General features: G+C 38.2%; 1 protein-coding gene across 1 annotated transcript in view; it reads right to left on the bottom strand.

The window, feature by feature from the left end:
- Positions 1-511: 511 nt before the first annotated feature.
- The window catches only part of ahrrb (aryl-hydrocarbon receptor repressor b), a 75,322-nt gene continuing 56,613 nt past the window's right edge, over positions 512-19,220 (bottom strand). Inside the window, exons 4-8 of the mRNA XM_022678707.2 lie at positions 17,463-17,552; positions 8,130-8,256; positions 5,982-6,115; positions 4,808-4,992; positions 512-3,673 (exon numbers count right to left, since the gene is read on the bottom strand). Of these exons, the coding sequence (XP_022534428.2) occupies positions 2,680-3,673; positions 4,808-4,992; positions 5,982-6,115; positions 8,130-8,256; positions 17,463-17,552 (1,530 nt within the window). The 3' untranslated portion in view covers positions 512-2,679. The remainder of the gene's footprint in view (positions 3,674-4,807; positions 4,993-5,981; positions 6,116-8,129; positions 8,257-17,462; positions 17,553-19,220) is intronic.

The raw sequence follows: 19,220 nt of genomic DNA, 5'->3' as shown, positions 1-19,220 counted from the left end.
TAAACAGTCAGGTCTGGCAGTTGATAGTAAAGAACATTGAATAAACCTGCTTTTTTGGTTGCATTACATCTGTTAAGATTGATGATGGAAAAACAACAAATTTTGAACTTTTAAACTTAAAACCTAGTGATCATTAATTTTATTTAATGATGTATTAAATTAAAACTGTACTTTAAGTAAACAATTAGCTAATTTTAAAGGAAACACTAGTCATGACCTAAGGGTTAGAGAACGTTGCTGATTTGAGTGTGTGGGCGCATTGTCACTGATATTAAAAGTAAAATGGTTAGATGTAGAGTTTGAATCCTGCAGTACAGTAGTGATAAAGTGTGATTAATACTGCTGCAATTATTCCCGTCAATAACTGTAGAAATAAATATATAATAAACACATTTTTCACAATTTTCCTGCATGCCTAAAATAAGACAAGACTCTTTTCTAGGGACAATGCAATATTTTACTTACATTTCAAAAATACAAACACAAAAATACGACTTTCAGTGATTGCTGCTCAGCAGCTAAATCGTGTATAAAAGAGGTTGTGAACCATATTCAAAATATACTGCAAAATGAGTTTGTTGAAATCATTAAAGAAAATACATACCATAGAATCCATTACTTATAATATTCACTATTCATTTAGACTACAAAAATGACAGAACTGACAGAAGGGAATTAACAGTCTGTAAACAGGTAAACAACACAGATAGACCACAGATAAATGTGCCTGTAAACTCAGCAATATTTGTTATGAAAAGGATATAGCTGCAAAATTATAACGGTTTATGTTTTATGTTGATATATATATTTTTTTATTGTTAATCTGACAAGTGTAAACACACAGCATATGTTTCAGACAGCAACTTAAACCTCTGCAAGCTATTCATTCCAAAACACAGTGCATAATTAACAACTTATTATAACAAATAATCAACATATATTCTAAAACACAAAACAGCCCCCGCCCCATTAAATTCCCTTTATTTATACATTGTGCATGATTAAAAATCATAAAACATGATACATATCACCTGTATTAAAGCCAGTTGGGATGAAGACCAACATGTAATCTTTATTTAAAGAAAACAGTACATTTATGTAATTTTTGTGGCATTTAAGAGTTATTTGCATTACATACAAATAAAAAAAAACATTGAATATACATATATTTAAAATAAATTTCCACATCATTGTAAAAGTGCTAAAATATAGAACTTCCCCTCAAAACCAGTGCTACTATGAGACCTGCATCTGCAAAGGGAGGGGTAAACCTGAGCTTCAAAAGGAATACTTCAGCATTTTTTTAACCTAATCTCTCTCTGCTGCGTCTGTAGCACAGATTCAACTGAATAGACAACTATTACATTGTGATTCCTGCTACTATGTAAAAAAGAGACTCAAAACAGACTTTCTCTTTTCTGATCTCTCTTTTTTCTGAGGTCTTAATAGTCTCATCTTGACTTGACCAAAGTTCCCCTGAACTGTAATTTCTCATTTTCTATTTTCTAGAGAATGAGACAGAAAGGACAGAAAAGAAGTTTATTGTACCGTATTTTTTGCACTATAAGGCACACTTACAATTCTTTAAAATCGTCAGTGTGTCTTATAATCCGGTGCGCCTTATGTATGAATTTTACCAGTCAGGCTGTAAGGAGCAGTAAAGCCACTCTGCTGAAATGCAGCAATATACAGGAGTTTCAGTTTATTTCTTCAGCAGTATTAGCATTAGCAGCAAACTGCGCTAGCTCTTTTGCCGTTCAGAGGTGAGTATTATCGGCCTGTAGCCTGCTGCTAACCCCGGTAAGCTTTATAATCCGGTGCTCCTTGTTTTTGGAAATAGACCAGAAAATAGACATTTATTAATAGTGTGCCCCCCAATATGGTGTGCTTTTTAGTGCGGTAATAATACAGTAAGTGTCTGATGGATGTTACATAGTCTGATGTTGCAAGTAGCAGGCTGGCAGCTGACCATATCTACGCCTGATGTTTTAAGTAAAAAATCAAGGTCAACCTCTAAGGCAAAACTGGTCTGATGTGAATCTATTGTATTAGGTGCAAATTGATCCAATCTGAATTTGATGACAAAAGCAGCAATTGGCCCAATCTGAGTCTGACATGAGCATAATGTTCTACAATAAAATTAAGAAAATTGTGTCCCAACTCCCAATTTACAACTCAAATAGAAAATTGGCCCAATCTGGTTCTATGCTCCTATAAAAATGTACATAGATGGAAGTAAAATACAGCCTAATCTGAGCCTGATATTGAGAGTGAAAATTGTCCCGAAAATGAACCCAAGGAGGACACGATATTGTTAGTTTAAAAGCAGCCTGACAAACCATATGTTAAAATCATTATATCAAAATCACTTGTTAAAATCATTATATCAAAAATTGCCTCAAATAAATTTCATAAGTAAAAAATCTTAAGTTTGAGCCTGATGAAATGAAATTGTCCAAATCAGGCCAATACAAATTGCAAACCAGAAAAACCCAGCAAGTCCCTGTTCCAAAGTGATGCACTGACAAAATGACCACCAAGACACCAAGTCATTAGTGCGATTTAGACTCTTTACATAGAGATTAGGTTAAAAAACAGTGGAGTATTCCTTTAATCCATCACTAACTACAAAGACATAAGACATATCTGACCGTAAAGTACCACAGATCAGTTCAGACATCATTGCATAAACAAATAGGGATTGGCTTTGTGCGTGATTGCGTTCATTTGTGTACAGTTCGCCACATTTCTGTCTGCATGTGCCTGGCTGGGATCGTGGCTGCTTTCAGGCCAGGGTGGAGAGTCCATGGGCTCCCGTTTGATGGAGTGGAGAAGACTGTGGCTCCTGAACTCATAGCTCAGCTTGTAGTCTGGCTGGGCGAAGACTTTGGGCTCAGTAGATCCATTTAGGTAGGCGTGTCCATCGAGGCAGTGTGCTTGGTTGCCTAGAGGGTCAGAATGGGCGCCATCTTTGTTGAGGGCACATTTTAAAGGCTTGCTGGGACCTGCATAGAGATACCGTTGGTGGCCGTTAAGCGTTGGGCTGATACCAGCCAATTTGCCACCGCTTTGGTTGCATGGGCTACAGTGGTTGTAGTAGTTTCCTTCGTTTTTTACCAGATGGCTATCGTTGAAGGTCATGCCATAGCGCCAAACCCCGTTGTGGGGCATGGTGGTGTACCTACTGCAGCCGTTCTCTGAATCTGAGTCCTGCTCTGTTTTAATGGCGGTCTCTGGCAGCAGGAGACCACCGTAACAGTCATTATGTGCCATGTACCTGCCCTCAGTCTTGCCATTGCCACAGTACCCGTCCCTTTCGCTGTGTCCGTAAGGTTTGGCCTGTGATCCCATTGGTGTGAGGCCTGGAGAAGTGCGGAATTTGCCAGATTGTGCGTGTTTGCTTAACTTGCTAGAAAAATAACCAGTAGGACCTATTCGAGTATCCCATGGACTTTCTGTAGCATGTACTCTGGGGACCCCCACGGAAGACAGGCAGAAGTCGAGGGGCTCGTCCTGGCTGTAGTAGCTTTCGGTCCTGTAGGGGACGCCTTCTTTGGCAAGGGCAGCCCATGGACTGCTGTGGCAGGGGTCTCTGGAGGACGTGGTGGTCCAGTTGAGCAACAGCATGTCCCCAGGGTCAGTGGAGCTACGAGACATACGGTACTTCTTCTCGCTATGAACAAAAAAAAAAAAGAAAGTGAAAATGTAGAAAAATCAGCTATAACTTTAAAAACCACTAATGACTAGTGAATATCTCATTTCAATTGCATCTGATCTGATCCCATCATGTGGGACCCACATGATAAAAAGATATGCCAAAAGTCATGCAAACTGATCATGAAGTGATAAACCAAGAAACGACTTAGGAACACCCACATCTGTACAAGTTGTGAGGTTTTATCTTGCGAGAGAAGTTCAACCTTTGCCTTAATTATGGAGGTTAATGCGAGGCCAGATAGTAGGTGCCAGCTGAACCAGAAATGTAACATTTTTTGAACAGTGGACAGCTTTATAATCCGATGTGCCTTATGTATGAATTCTACCAGTCAGATTGTAAGGCCCTGGAGTATCATCAGCATTACCCGCTAATCATGTTAAGCTCTAGCTTTTTAGCTGTTCAGAAATAAGAATTATTACTGGCTAGCACTGTTGGAGCAGCATTAGCGTTAACCGCTAACCGCACTAAGCACTAGTTAGCTCTTTTAGCTGTGTGTTTACCATGTTAAAACAAGCTATGTGGGAGAAACTGCTAGCTAATATCGGCCTGGCTTACCGGAGCCAGTGTAGCGCAGTCGGGTGGCATTAGGCACTAACCGCTAGCAGTTAGTCGCTACTGCTAATGCACCAGCCTTAGTGCTGGAGAAATTTGGGTATCTTAGCTTATTGTAAATAAACAAAAGCGTTTTACTTATACAAATAAACTGTTTTTAGGAGAGAAATTTTGTGTGGATTAACATCCAGCATTCATTTGACTTTAAAAGAAAGGTTTTTTTTTTTAAAGAATTATAGTTTTGTTTACTTAGCTTAGCTTTACTTAACTTAGTTAACTACACCCACCTAGTGGCGAGACCTGCTGAATTAAAAGTGAAACATGGTGACACCCCTGTTCCTTACTAGTGTTGCATAATGCACCTTATAATCCAGTGCGCCTTATGTATTAAAATAGACCAGAAAACAGACATTTATTGACAGTGTGCCTTATAATTAAGTGCATTCGGTACCTTATAGTGTAAAAAATCTGTTAAGTGAGCTGTGAAACCCTCCCAATTCAGTAAGAAGTAAACTGCAGTAAATCTGAGGAATGAACCTGCTGCTGGAGCCTTTCTGCTTGCTCTTTATCATCATGTTCTTCATCTTGAGCTCGGTGATAGATGGCACAACGAGTGGTACAGCCACGCAGAACAGAGCCAGCTGAGGGGGCAGCAGATTGCCCGACTCGCTCTTCCTCTTCTGACCATGCAGGAACTTCAGACTGCCCTGGAACTGCATGCTCTGAAAGAGATAAAACGAGTGTGTTTTATATCTTGTCTATGAGAAACATACCCGTCAAGTTTTGCATTTAAAAACAAGGGAAATTTCCTACTGCCCACTTCGAGTCGTACTATCAGCCAAACCCAGGTTCAGTATCATAGTATCATGATATAGTTTTATTAATTGATATTATTATATTAATTATATATATATATATATATATTAATATATAGTATTTTTATTTTAATGTCATTTTGTCGAATCAATGGTATTTTCTGTAGTCACTATGTATGATATTATACTTATTCACATAGTATGTATGAGTATGTATCATCATAGTATGGTGTTTTTTGGCAGGAATATCCTCTCTCTTCCTGCATCCATCCATTGGTCTCTGATTGGTTGTTCCAGGGCTGTTCCCGCAGGTCTCACAGGCTTGTTAGTGAAATTTCAGTTTGGAGAGGCACAGAAATGTTTTTTTAATTATTATAATATATTATAATTTACGGTAAAATACGGTAGTTTCCTTTTTAAAACGAGAGACTTGACAGGTATGGTGAGAAATAAGTAACTTTTAGTAAAGATCTGGTTCAAATCCCTGATTTTCAAGATAAAAAAATATTTTTCTCAACAGCAACTTTTATGGAGATGCGGATTTCATTTTCCAGCAGGATTTGGCACACTGCCCACACTGCCAAAAGTTTCAATGGTTCTTATATAATATTCTAATTTTCTGAGACACTCTTTTTTTAATTTTCATTGGCTGTAAACCATAATCATCAACAATAAAGAAATAAACACTTAAAATAGATCACTCTGTGTTTAATACATCTATATGATATACTGGTTAAAAATTTTAAACTGAATTACTGAAATAAAGTAACTTTTCAATGATAATCAAATAGTTTGAGATGCGCCTGTACTTACTGATTTACTGGTTATGCAGTTTGAAGTAGACTTTACCGTTAATGTGTGCTACTCTACAGTTTGTGGATTTTAGAGGAACATACCAGGAAGCCGGATGTGCTATCCAGCAGGCAGCGAACTCGAGCGATGAAGCAGCGAGTGAGGAACGGAGCGAGCTCTGGAGGAATGCCATCCGGCTCCTGAGCACTGAACAGACTACCCACAGTGAAATCCTCACCTACACCATCACACACACAAATACAGCGTTCATTAGAAACGGCATCCACAAACAATTAGACATTAGATATATAAATATACATCCAGTCCACTGGAACTAGGTTATGAGCTAACTGTACCCAACCCTGATACAACCTCTCTGTTAGGAGTAACTGCCCGTATTCTGAGCTTCATAACTAGCACAGTGTCCAGTGACCTGTTGTTATTTACCAACAAGTAATGCAGCTCAGACAAAACAGTTAGCATCACAGCTAACCTGCTTACACTCTGCAGAGGCCCGCTGCTGTGTCTGTTAGCATCACGGCTCCAAGCCCGGCAGTTAGCACTATGGCCGTCCCAATATTCTAGACCAATGGTTTTCAACCAGTGGTTTTCAACTGCAAGGGGGCTCCTAAAATTAAAGCTCCATGCAGCTAAAATTTCAGCTCTGCGCAGCTAAAATTAAAGCTTAGCATGGCTAAAACTATGTCACTGCACAGCTAAAATTAAAGGAGCTATAATTAAAAGTGTTTCATTTAAAAAATATATTTTAAAAAAAATATGAAAACTTGCTAAAACCATGTTCAGTATTTAGCCTTCTAGCATGAGTTTCATTTAGTTTGATATGGATTTTATTGAAAAACATTCAATTCAATAAACATTCATCCTTATTAAAAAACAACTGAAAAGAGCTCCATGCCTTTAAAAATAAGGCTCCACGTGGCTAAAATTAAAAGTTCCGTGCCCCTAAAATGAAAGCTCCCGGAGGCTAAAATTAAAAGCTCTGCACCCCTAAAATTAAAGCTCTGTGCGGCTTCGCGCCCCTAAAATTAAAAGCTCCATACCCTTAAAATTAAAGCTCCACACCCCTAAAATTAAAGCTCCACACGGCTAAAATCAAACTCTGCATGGCTAAAATGAATGCTCTGTGCAGCTAAAATTAAAGCTCCGCACCCCTAAAATTAAAAGCTCTGTGCAGCTAAAATTAAAGCTCCGTGCCGCTAAAATTAGAGCTCTGTGCAGCTAAAATTAAAGCTCCGCGCCGCTAAAATTTAAGTTCCACGCAGCTAAAATTAAAGCTCAGCACGGCTAAAATTCTGTGTGGAGCTATAATTAAAAGTGTTTCATTTTCAAAAAATATTTTAAAATAGTTTTGTAGCTTTTTAAATAAAATATGAAAACTTGTTAAAACCATGTTCAGTATTCAGCCTAATGGATTTCATTTTGTTTGATATGGATTTTATTGAAAAACATATAAAGCTCTGCACCACTACAATTAAAGCTGTACGCGGCTAAAATTAAAAGCTTCATGCCTTTAAAATGAAAGCTCCACGCAGCTAAAATTAAAAGTTCTGCACCCCTAAAATGAAATCTCTGTGCGGCTAAAATTAAAGCTCCGCGCCCCTAAAATGAAAAGCTCCATACCCTTAAATTTAAAGCTCCACGCCCCTAAAATTAAGGTTCCACACGACTAAAATTAAAGCTTCGCACAACTATAACCCCGCGCAGCTAAAATTAAGGCTCTATGCGGCTAAAATTAAAGCTCTGTGTGGCTAAAATTAAAGCTTCACATGGCTAAAATTAAAGCTTCGCACAGCTAAAATTAAAGCTCAGCACAGGTAAAATTAAAGCTCTGCATGGCTAAAATAAAACCCCATGCCCTTAAAATTAAAGCTCTGCATGGCTAAAATAAAACCCCATGCCCTTAAAATTAAAGCTCTGCAGGTCTAAAATGAAAAGCTCCGCGCCCCTAAAATGAAAAGCTCCATGCCCTTAAAATTAAAGCTCCTCACCCCTAAAATTAAAAACTCTGTGACCTGAAAATTAAAAAAGCTCCATGCCCTCAAAATGAAAGCTCCATGTCCTTAAAATTTAAGCTCCGCACCCCTAAAATTAAAGCTCCACACAGCTAAAATTAAAGCTCCATGCAGCTGCAAACACTGAACACATTAAATGTAGAAGCATGTACTGTACAAAATTAAAAGAAAGCCCTCTAAGCGTGTGTGTTGCTGTGTTGCTGATAATGACATGCACACCAGTTGCTGATGCTGAGGCGTGGTGGTCCTGCTGGGTGGGGTTCATGGCCCAGTGGAGCTGTCTTCTGAACTCCTGCCTCTCGTCCACATGGATGTAATCAAAGACATTCTGGTTCATCACATCTGTCTGCAACAGTGAGAAAATCACACACACACACACACACACACATTCAGTAATGCAGTTTTGAGTCTGGCCCTGTTTAGCCCCCTGCACTAGTGAGCTCTTTGTGTTTGGCCACAGTAGTGACCTGTCCACTTAACCTCCTTCAAGCTCCAGTGAGCTGCACACAATGGCCGGCCGCTGCAGAGGTATTCGTGTTGACACCACAAGTGTCGGTGGTGAGAAACCCACAGAGCTGCTGGCGCTACCCACCGTGCATTACCCCAGCATGCTGAGGACTAACCGTCCTTAAAACGCGATTGTTCAGATATACACTACCGGCTTAAGTTTTATTAAATTTAATTTTATTGTTTAGTAGTCCAGCAGTAGTGCTGTATGGTCCAGACAAGCTGCTTTTTGTTTTATAATATGCTTTTTTATTTTTCACTGCTGAAACTGAAGAGACTTATTCCAATATTAAGCTGAGCTAAAGGCTAAAGTCTAAAGGCTAAAGCTGTTTCCATGTGGGTCAGCCAGACGTGACTCTTCCTGTATCAGTTTTCTCTAAAGAAAAGACTTCTATATTTATTAGTTACAGCCTACAGTTACTTTAGGTAACACTATGATCTGAGGATTGCCGGTTCAAATCCTGGATCATGCCGCTTCACAGCATCAGCAGCCAGAGTCTAAGAGAGAGTATTTCCCCTCATCACTCTATTGCGACACTGTTGTGATGCTGGCTGATGTATCAGGGCTGGGGATCCGGCGCTTTCCTCCGAGCAAATTTATTGGTTGTCTATTGACACCAGTTGGAAAAAGAGGTGGAGTCTAACTTCACATGTATCAGAGGAGGCATATACTGTATGCATGTGTCCTGATCTTCCTAGTTTTGAGGGCATTGCAAGTGATAGGAGCAGTTCATATGAAAAATGACAATAACTGTATATCTAGATCTAATTAGCATGTTGGCCAATGTATTACTTCACTCACAAGATAAAACCTTACAACTTATAGAGGTGTGTTTAGTCCCAAGCCTACCATTACCCTAGATATTCTATACAGCTCTGGAACAAATTAAGAGACCACTTCAGTTTCTGAATCACTTTCTCTGATTTATAGGTAAAATGAACATTGTTGTTTTATTCTATAAACTACAGACAACATTTCTCCCAAATTCCAAATATAAATATCGTCATTTAGAGCATTTATTTGCAGAAAATGAGAAATGTCTAAAATAACAAAAAGATGCAGAGCTTTCAGACCTCAAATAATGCAAAGAAAACAAGTTCATATTAATAAACTGTTTTAAGAGTTCAGAAATCAATATTTGGTGGAATAACCCTGGTGGTTTTTAATAACAGTTTTCATGCATCTTGGCATCATGTTCTCCTTCTCCACCAGTCTTACACACTGCTTTTGGATAACTTTATGCTGCTTTACTCCTGGTGCAAAAAGTCAAGCAGTTCAGTTTGGTGGTTTGTTGGTTTGTGATCATCCATCTTCCTCTTGATTATATTCCAGAGGTTTTTAATTTGGTAAAATAAAAAACAAACTCATAATTTTTAAGTGGTCTCTTATTTTTTTTCAGAGTTGGGTACCACTTTAAAATAAGACGTCCTTTATAAAGGATTTATAAATGGTTTACAATTAGTTTATAAATGGTTTCTAATTAGGTTGTAAGTGCCTTAAAAATCATTAATAATCAGTTATAACACATACGTAGAAGTTTTGTTTGCCAAACATATGTGTTATAACTGATTATTAAAGCATTTACAACCTAATTAGAAACCATTTATAAACTAATTGTAAACCATTTATAAACCCTTTATAAAGGTAGTCTTATTTTAAAGTGGTACCCAGAGCTGTATAGTAAAGAAGCTTAGATGAACGTTTGTCTGGAGTTCTCTTCACTCTATCTGGATGGAGGAGAGATTTATCTGGATAGGGGTTTTATTTTGAACGATGAGAAGCCGGAATAAAAAAAAATAATGAGGCTGTTTTTATTCAAATGTAAGGAGTAGAAAGTTCAGTTAATTGTGTGAAAATGCAAAAATAATTACTCCAGTAAAGTACGGATAACCAACATTAATACTTAATTAAGATAGCAAAGTATTAGATCTAGATCTAATGAGCATCTACAGTACGTACACTCTAAGAAATATAAGTACAGATTTGTACTTAAAAGAGTACAAAGCTTGTCGCTGGGGCTGTACCTTTTATTAAGGTTCAAAAAAGTACCTTTCAGTGAAAGTACTTTTTTGTACCCATGGTTTTTGTGCCAGTATAGATTATAAAGATTATAAACATTGTCATCAACTAAAAATGGCTCAAAAACTTGATGATACAAAATTGTCTGGCTTTCAAATAAAAAATGTGCAATTTAAATATATACTGTTCATTAGTACAGTGATACAGAATACTGAATGTACCTTTTGTCTGGTTAAATGGTACAAATTTGTACTTATTGCTGTCAGGAAAGACATTGTACTTCAGAGGGAACAAATCTGACCCTGTAAAGACCAATATTGTACCTTTGAGGGTACAATTATAAAGAATGTACCTTCGAGTACAAAAAAGTACTCATATCGTACCTCTGTTTTTTAGAGTGTACTTGCATTGATTTCTGAGTTACGTCTGCATGTTTGAGTGAAATTAAAGTGGCTTTAATTCCAGAGTCTCTACACGCTCTGTTGCTTTCAGTTTCCGTGCCTTTGTTCCTCCTTGCGGTGGGCCTTTGAGGGGGGGTTCAATCCTAGTCCTGTTTTGGTGTATTGCGTGACACCGGCTGCGCTCGCATGAGGACAGACACAACCCTGCGAAAAAGCCTGAAAGGCCACATAAGCCACACTTGTAATTCCACTGTTGAACCCCGTCTGTTCATTAAACGACAGAATCCCTCTAAAATATTCACCCTTTCCATTATACCCCGGACTGGAACACGCACCCGTGCGAATGCTTCATCTCACCGAGCCGCTTTCGCACGCCTTACACTCGTCCTTCGCTCCTCCGTCGCTCGCCCGTGACTCTGTGGTTTCTACCAGCCGGCGGATCTGATGACTGCTGTCAAATTCTCTTTTTAACGCTTGCCAGGGAAACTTGACACTCTGCACTCTGTAAGACTCTCCTAAATTAACCCAGGGGTGAAGGGAGGTTACTAAGCTCGAGCCGTGCTATTGTCAACGCCGGCCGCGAAGCTTTTTACAGGCAACCGCACATTATATTTGTTTTGATTCCTTTGAGAACGGGGAGGTGTTTCTTTCCAGGTCGCTGACTTCTATTCTAAGCTTTTTCTTAATTTAGTCCTTTTATTGGAGGCTTTAAACAGCAGACATGGTTTGCATTTGTCACAAGTTTGGTCAACATAAAATACATGAAAAAAATAAATGAAAAAGAATAAAAGGTCACGACATCCAGAGTCTCAGAGAGTCAAGGGAAAAGTGAATGACTGTCTTGGAACCGATAAAATGCATTAAAATGGACAGAGCAAGAGGAAGTGTGTGGTTAATTATCGTGACCTGCGGCTTCTGGCTAGAATTGTCCGTGCAAACAGACAAGCGACAGACTCCACAAGCAGAAAATCAACACGCATCCACACACATATACTATCCCACAGGTCAGTGCAGAGTTCTTAAGATCCCACGGGGTATGGATGGCAAAAGTCATGGGACACAAGTGTCGAAGTGTGGTATGTATGTAAGTTTGTGTGTGTGTGTGAATGTATGTATGACTGCGCCCAGATATGGATTGGCACTCTGTTCTGGGTAAATGCTGTAGTGCCCGATGCAGTCCTCCTCCAGGTGGACGGTTGTTTCCGGTTGACAGTACGCTGTGCGCTATAGGCTGCCGCTTCTCACCGGTGTGTGGATGAGTGTTGAGTATAAATGGTTGTGTGTAAAATATGTTCAAATTGTAAAGTGTCCTTTGGTTTCTAGAAAGGCGCTATATTAGTTGAACTTCATTCATTCATTTATTCATTAAATCATTCGCTGTGCTCGGTGGAGGAGCTGTGTGAGGAGCTGTGTGAGAAGCTGCTCCGTCCTGCACTTCAGAGGTACAGGAGGCCCAGTTTTGTGGACTATAGTGAATAATGAAGTGATCTTCCTTTCTTTCAACCCTGTCATCTAAGCAAGAGGTGCCTACTTTGAACTGGTGACTGCTGAACTGGTGACTGCTGAACTGCTGAACTGCCAAACTGGGCCTGCTGATTGCTGAACTGGTGAATTAAATCCGCAGAAATCTCTGCCATCCTTAATGCTTTCTTAACTTCATTGTACCACAAACATCAACTAAGAGGACGATAATTCTTGGGGTGTAGCATTATAGTCAATCATCAGTCTTGGACTTTGTAATCTTCTGTTTGTGATATCTGGGCCTAAGACAAAAATGGCTGGTGGGAAGGGGAAGGACAAAGACAATGATCATAATGTGTCCATGGCACAAGTGCATGAACTTCTTGAGCAACAAAAAAATGTTTACAAAGAACTTTTACAGCTGCAAGAGAGCAATTTTAAAGCTTGTGTTCATACCATCATGGATACAGCCAATAACAGGATTGATACGTTGTTAAAGGAAGTAATGGAACTGCGCACAAGTCTGGAGTTTTCCCAAAAAGAGATGGAAGAACTTAAAAAGGCTAACAAAGGATTCCAGTCAAACATGAAAGCACAAGAATCAGATATAGACAAACTGGCAGAATCAATGCTAATACTGGATTCTAAGGCTGACTTTCTTGAGAACCAAGCGAGGAGGACTAATGTTGTCATTGATGGTATTCCAGAGACGGATAAGGAAAATAATTCAGTCTCGGAGGAAAAAGTTTTGGAGCTCATAAAGAACCACTTAGACCTTGATCCAAATGTGATTGGAATAGATTCTGCCATGCGTGTTGGGAAGGTGATCAAATCAGATGATGGCACACTGGGAAGACCTCGTCCAATTGTTGTCAGATTTAACAGAATCAAGGACAGAGACACTGTCTTAAGGAATGCAAGAAAGTTGCGGGGGACCAGGATTTTCATAAATGAGGACTATCCGGAGGCTGTACGACGAAAAAGAAAGGAATTGCTGCCCAAAATGAGAGAGGCAAGAGAGAGAGGTCACGTTGCCTTTCTCCGATATGACAAACTAATCATCCGGCAAGGAGAGAAAGGAACATCATAGGACTGATGGACATGGAGAAGTTTTAAAAGTTTTAACATCGAATATGTCATTTGCAAGGCTACCTAAGAAAAGTTTAAAGGTAGCACATGTGAACATTTGTAGTTTAAGAAACAAAGTCAATGAAGTCCAAGATTTTGTAACTTCAAATTTTGTTCACATTCTTGCCATTTCAGAGACACATTTAGATAATACTTTTAGTAATGACTTTGTAGCCATACCAGGTTTCAATTTGTATAGAAAAGATAGAAACTGTTTTGGTGGAGGAGTAGCTTTTTATGTTCATGATCAAATTCCAGTGAAAGTACGTGAAGATATTATGCCTGAGGAAGTTGAAGTATTATGGCTGCAAGTTCACATACCACATCAAAAAGATATGTTAGTAGGCTGCTGTTACAGACCACCAAGTGTGAATATTAGCTATATGGATTATATAAGTGACATGCTGGACAATGTATGTGACATGAATGTAGAGGTTATTCTAACAGGTGATCTGAATGTAGACTGGTTATCAACTAACTGTCCCTTAAAACGTAAACTTATTAACATAGCTAATATATGTGGACTGAAGCAGGTAGTAAATCAGCCGACTAGAATAGGTACCAATAACAAAGGTAGGAAAGCTATGTCTTGTATTGATCATATTTATATAAACAGAATGGAAACATACTCTAAGGCAATATCAGTCCCAATAGGATTCAGTGATCACAATGCTGTTGTCATCGCAAGGAAGGGATATATACCAAAAGTCAGGCCTAAGATCATTTTGACAAGATCTTATAAAAAGTTCTCCCAGGAGGCTTTCGTGAATGATATTGGCAAGATAGACTGGTCTAATGTTTTTACTGAAAAGGAACCAGACACAGCACTACAAATATTCTTGTCCAAATTTGTTCCTGTGATTGATTTGCATGCTCCCATTAGGAAAATGACAGTTAGAACTTTTAGTGCTCCTTGGGTTGATGAAGAGTTAAAACAATACATGTCTCAAAGAAACCAGGCTAAGAAGTTGGCAAATAAGACAAGGAGTAAAATTGACAGGAAAGATTATTGTAAATTGAGGAATTTTGTTACCAAACTTAATATTAGAAAAAAGAAGGAATATTTTGCCTCACAGTTAAGTAAACTCAGTAATGATGGGAAAAGGCTATGGAGCACATTAAATAATATTTTAGGGAAAAAGATATCTCCACAACCAACTTTTATTGAACATGGTGGGGCCTTCATCACTAAATCATTGGACATTGCCAATCATCTTAATGACTATTTTTTTAATAAAGTGGGTACATTGAGACGTAGTCAATTATCTGGTGAAAACAATAGCTCAATTCTCAATATACAGAATCTCATGAAAGACAGATCTTGTAGCTTTGAGTTTTCAGAAGTTAAGGAGGAGACTGTGAGAAAAATGATTCAATCATGTTGCAAGGATAGACAGGCAGGCAAAGATTTCATAGATGGTAAGCTACTTAGAATGGCTGCAAGTTGCATTTCTGCTCCGATAAGTCACATTTTCAATACCAGCTTAGCGAAGTGTATATTTCCCCAGGAGTGGAAGGAGGCAAAAATAATCCCTCTTCCTAAGGATAAGAAAGCAACTTTTTCAGCAGCTAACTGTAGACCTATTAGCTTGTTGCCAGCACTTGGCAAAGTTTTTGAGAAGGTAGTATTCAATCAAATACAACAATATTTCACAGAGAATAATTTGATAACAGAATTCCAGCATGCGTACAGAAAAGGACATTCTACTTGTACAGCCCTTACTCAAATGACAGATGACTGGCTACAAGAAATAGATAATAAAAATATTTGTGGTGCTGTCTTATTAGATTTCACTGCTGCATTTGACATAATTGATCATGGATTGCTACTTTTAAAGTTACAGAGCTATGGTTTTAAACCCTCAGTGATTAATTGGATAGCGAGCTATTTGACAAATAGGTCTCAGAAGGTTTTTTTTAATGGTAGTTTTTCAGATGGTGTAATGTTAGAGTGTGGGGTGCCACAAGGAAGCTGTTTAGGCCCATTAATGTTTTCTATCTTTACCAATGATCTTCCTTTAGCTCTAAATGATGCAAAAGTTGTTATGTATGCAGACGACGCAACTGTGTATGCATCTGCAAAAACACTAGTAGGTCTGACAGAGACATTAAATAATGTGTTACAAGAAATAGAGGGTTGGGTAAAACAGAATAAACTGGTCCTTAATTTATCTAAAACTAAAAGTATTTTATTTGGTTCCAAATATTTCTTAAAGCATGATCCAGTGCTTCAGCTTTTTATTGATAAAATACCCATTGAACAGGTAAAGGAAACAAAGTTACTGGGTGTAATTTTAGACAGCCGATTGTCCTGGGCAAAACAAATTGAAATAACAGTGACTAAAATGAGTTGTGCTCTTGCGTTAGTTAGAAGGTGTAGCCCATTCCTTACACAGGAACTGATGAAAAGAGTTGTTGGCACCTTGGTTCTGGGTCAGTTGGATTATTGTAATATTGTATGGTCCAGTGCTTCAAATAAACTTCTTGCTAAACTTCAGCTGGTACAGAACAGAGCAGCTAGGCTAATTCTCAAATGCCCACTGCATACTAACATCACAGATATGCACTCTAGTTTATACTGGTTAAAAGTTGAGGATAAACTGAAGGCATCTCTATTAATGTCAACATGGTCAATTTTAAATAAGAAAATTCCGCAGAAACAATTCCTTTTATTCTGTAAAATGTCTAACACTCATATTTATAAGACGAGATCTGCAGTGGAGGGGCGATTTGTTGTACCCAGGGCTAATACAAATTCCTTTCAACGTACAGTTCAATATAGAGCAATCATTGCATGGAACAAGATTCCGACTTTTATAACTGAAACAAATTCTAAGATCACCTTCAAAACATGTGTAAAGAAGTATTTGGGGAAGGTTTATTTTCTGTGACAATGTCTACTTTTTATATATGGTGTGTTCTTTTCTTGTTTAAGCCTTTGTAGGTGGATTTGATATAACTTTGATATAATTATTTATTGTTATTCCTATAGGCATTGTGTTTTACTGTTGTAGTTGTTATTGTTATTATTATTGTTATCATTGTTATTATTTTCGGCAGGACCCCAGGAAGAATAGCAGGGCATCTGCCCAAGCTAATGGGGATCCAGTAAATAAATAAATAAATTAATAGTCAATATTAATAGTCATATTTTTCGCACTATGAGGTGCACCGGATTATGAGGCGCACTATCAGTAAATGTCTATTTTCTGCTCTAGTTTCAAACACAAAGAACACTGGATTATGAGGCGCATTATGTTACACTAGTAAGGAACAGGGGTGTCGCTATGTTTTCCTTCCAATCCAGCAGGTCTTTCGCTGGGTGGTGAGGTTAACAAAACTGTAATTCTTAAAAAACATTTTATTTTAAAGTCAAACAATCGCTGGATGTTAATTTTCACAGATTTCTCTCCTAAAAACTGTTTATTTGGGTGAGTAAAGTGCTTCTGTTTATTTATAGTTAAGCTTAGATTTCAATATTTTCACAAAGGCTAGCTGTGGTTAGCGGCTAATGGCGCCTGATAGCGCTACACTGAAGAATCCTGAGTGTTTTAGTAAGCCAGGGCGATATTAGCTAGTGGTTCGTCCCACTTAGCTTGTTTTAACATGGTAAACACGGAGACTAAAGTCCAATATTACTCACCTCTGAGCGGCGAAAGAGCTTGGGCTTAGCGCGGTTAGCAGCTAATGCTAATGCAGCTCCAGCAGTGCTAGCAGAGGTTAGCAGCAGACTACAGGGCGATAAACTTACCTCTGAACGGTGAAAGAGATAGATAGCACTCAGCGCGGTTAGCGGCTAATGCTAATACAGCTCTAGTCTCAGTGTAGGAGAACTAAACTGAAACTCCTGTATAACTCTGTACTTCAGTAGAGTGACTTAACTGCTCCTTAATACCTGACTGATAAAATTCATACATAAGGAGCACCGGATTATAAGGCGCACTGACATTTTTTGGGAAAATTAAAGGATTTTAAGTGCAACTTATAGTGCGAAATATATGGTAGTAGTGTTATGATTGAAGATTGGGGACTCACCTGATGGAAGCCCAGGTAGTCTACGATGGTAGAGGAGGCGTAGAATATAACTCCATCTGAACTCACCACCAACGGGAACCCTGTTAAAGACTAAAGAAAAGGGACTTTATAAGTAACATACGTGCTAGCATATCAATTATTAGTATTTGCACAAATTTTCAGTTGAATGACCTGCAGAAAACCTGAAACTGTTCAGTGTTCAGCAAGCGCTGATTCTATCTATTATACAGCTCTGGCAAAAAAATAAGAGATCACTTAAAAGTGATGAGTTTCTTTGATTTTACCAAATTGAAAACCTCTGGGATATAATATAGAGGAAGATGGATGATCACAAGCCATCAAACCAAACAGAACTGCTTGAATTTTTGCACCAGGAGTAAAGCAGCATAAAGTTATCCAAAAGCAGTGTGTAAGACTGGTGGAGGAGAACATTCCATTGTTATTTCAGCAATTTCTTATTTTCTGTAAATAAATGCTCTAAATGACAATATTTTTATTTGGAATTTGGGAGAAATGTTATCTGTAGTTTATAGAATAAAACAACAATGTTCATTTTACGCAAATATATAATTATTAATAGCAAAATTCAGAAAGTTAAATGGTCTCTTAATTTTTTCCAGAGCTGTATACTGTACATGTAATGCCACAGACTGGAGTGAGATGCTTGTAGTAAAAATTAGGAGTGACTTTAATCAATAGGGCTTCAGTCTAACCAAAACATCAGAGCCACATATAGAGATATCATAGAGATAAACGGTAGACAAAAAGCATCAGAAACCAGAAATAAAACTCTATGGTAAACTAGCAAAAGCAGCTAAAACAACAGGAGGGATACTTTAATGTAAAACTCAAAGGCTGATTTACCAATCTGGTGCAGAGATTAAGAAGTGAATTCGGTACCACTTTAAAATAAGACTACCTTTATAAAGGGTTTATAAATGGTTTACAATTAGTTTATTAATGGTTACTAATTAGGTTGTAAATGCCTTAAAAATCATTAATAATCAGTTATGTGGCTGTGGGTTCACTATTCGGCAAACGACAGGTCTACGTACATTTCTACGTATGTGTTATAACTGATTATTAATGATTTTTAAGGCATTTACAACCTAGTTAGTAACCATTAATAAACTAAACCATTTATAAACCCTTTATAAAGGTAGTCTTATTTTAAAGTGGTACCGTGAATGCTTGGAATTGGAGTTTGTGACATAGAAAACATAGAAAACAGTGTATATCATAAGTAGTTTATATATTTCTCCCCAAAAATTATTGCAATTACACATGTTTTGCTATACACATGTTTATTTCATTTGTGTGTATTGAAACAACATGAAAAGCATAGAAGAAAAAAGCCAAAATGTATATAATTCATCATCATTAAAAAATAACTAAGCAAAAGAAAAAAGGTCATACAAAATGATTGACACCTTCAACTTAATGTTCGATAGCACACATTTTAGAAAAAAAAAAACTGAAATTAAGCATCATCAAGTTTTATACACCTCTGCACTGGAATTCTGGGCCACAGACGTGACCTGGAGTAAGGTTCAGACAGTAGTTTGGGCCTGGCAGTGCTGAGAGCAGTGAAAGCTGCGTGAGCTGCAGAGTCGTGTGCTGTTGCTGCCGGTTGTTAACATTCGCGTGACTCCTTGGCTGGCGCGCTCCTCGGCCGGCTGTGTCACCGCCGGGTCAGCAGCGCCTCTTCCCGCTCGGCCGTGTGACACTGACCTAACACCAGCACGCCACGCGAGGGTA

This window comes from Astyanax mexicanus, chromosome 4 (genome assembly GCF_023375975.1).
Source record: "Astyanax mexicanus isolate ESR-SI-001 chromosome 4, AstMex3_surface, whole genome shotgun sequence".
NCBI lineage: Eukaryota > Metazoa > Chordata > Actinopteri > Characiformes > Acestrorhamphidae > Astyanax > Astyanax mexicanus.
The sequence above is the reverse complement of the archived record's forward strand: the minus strand, read 5'-3'. Positions and strand labels throughout refer to the sequence as shown.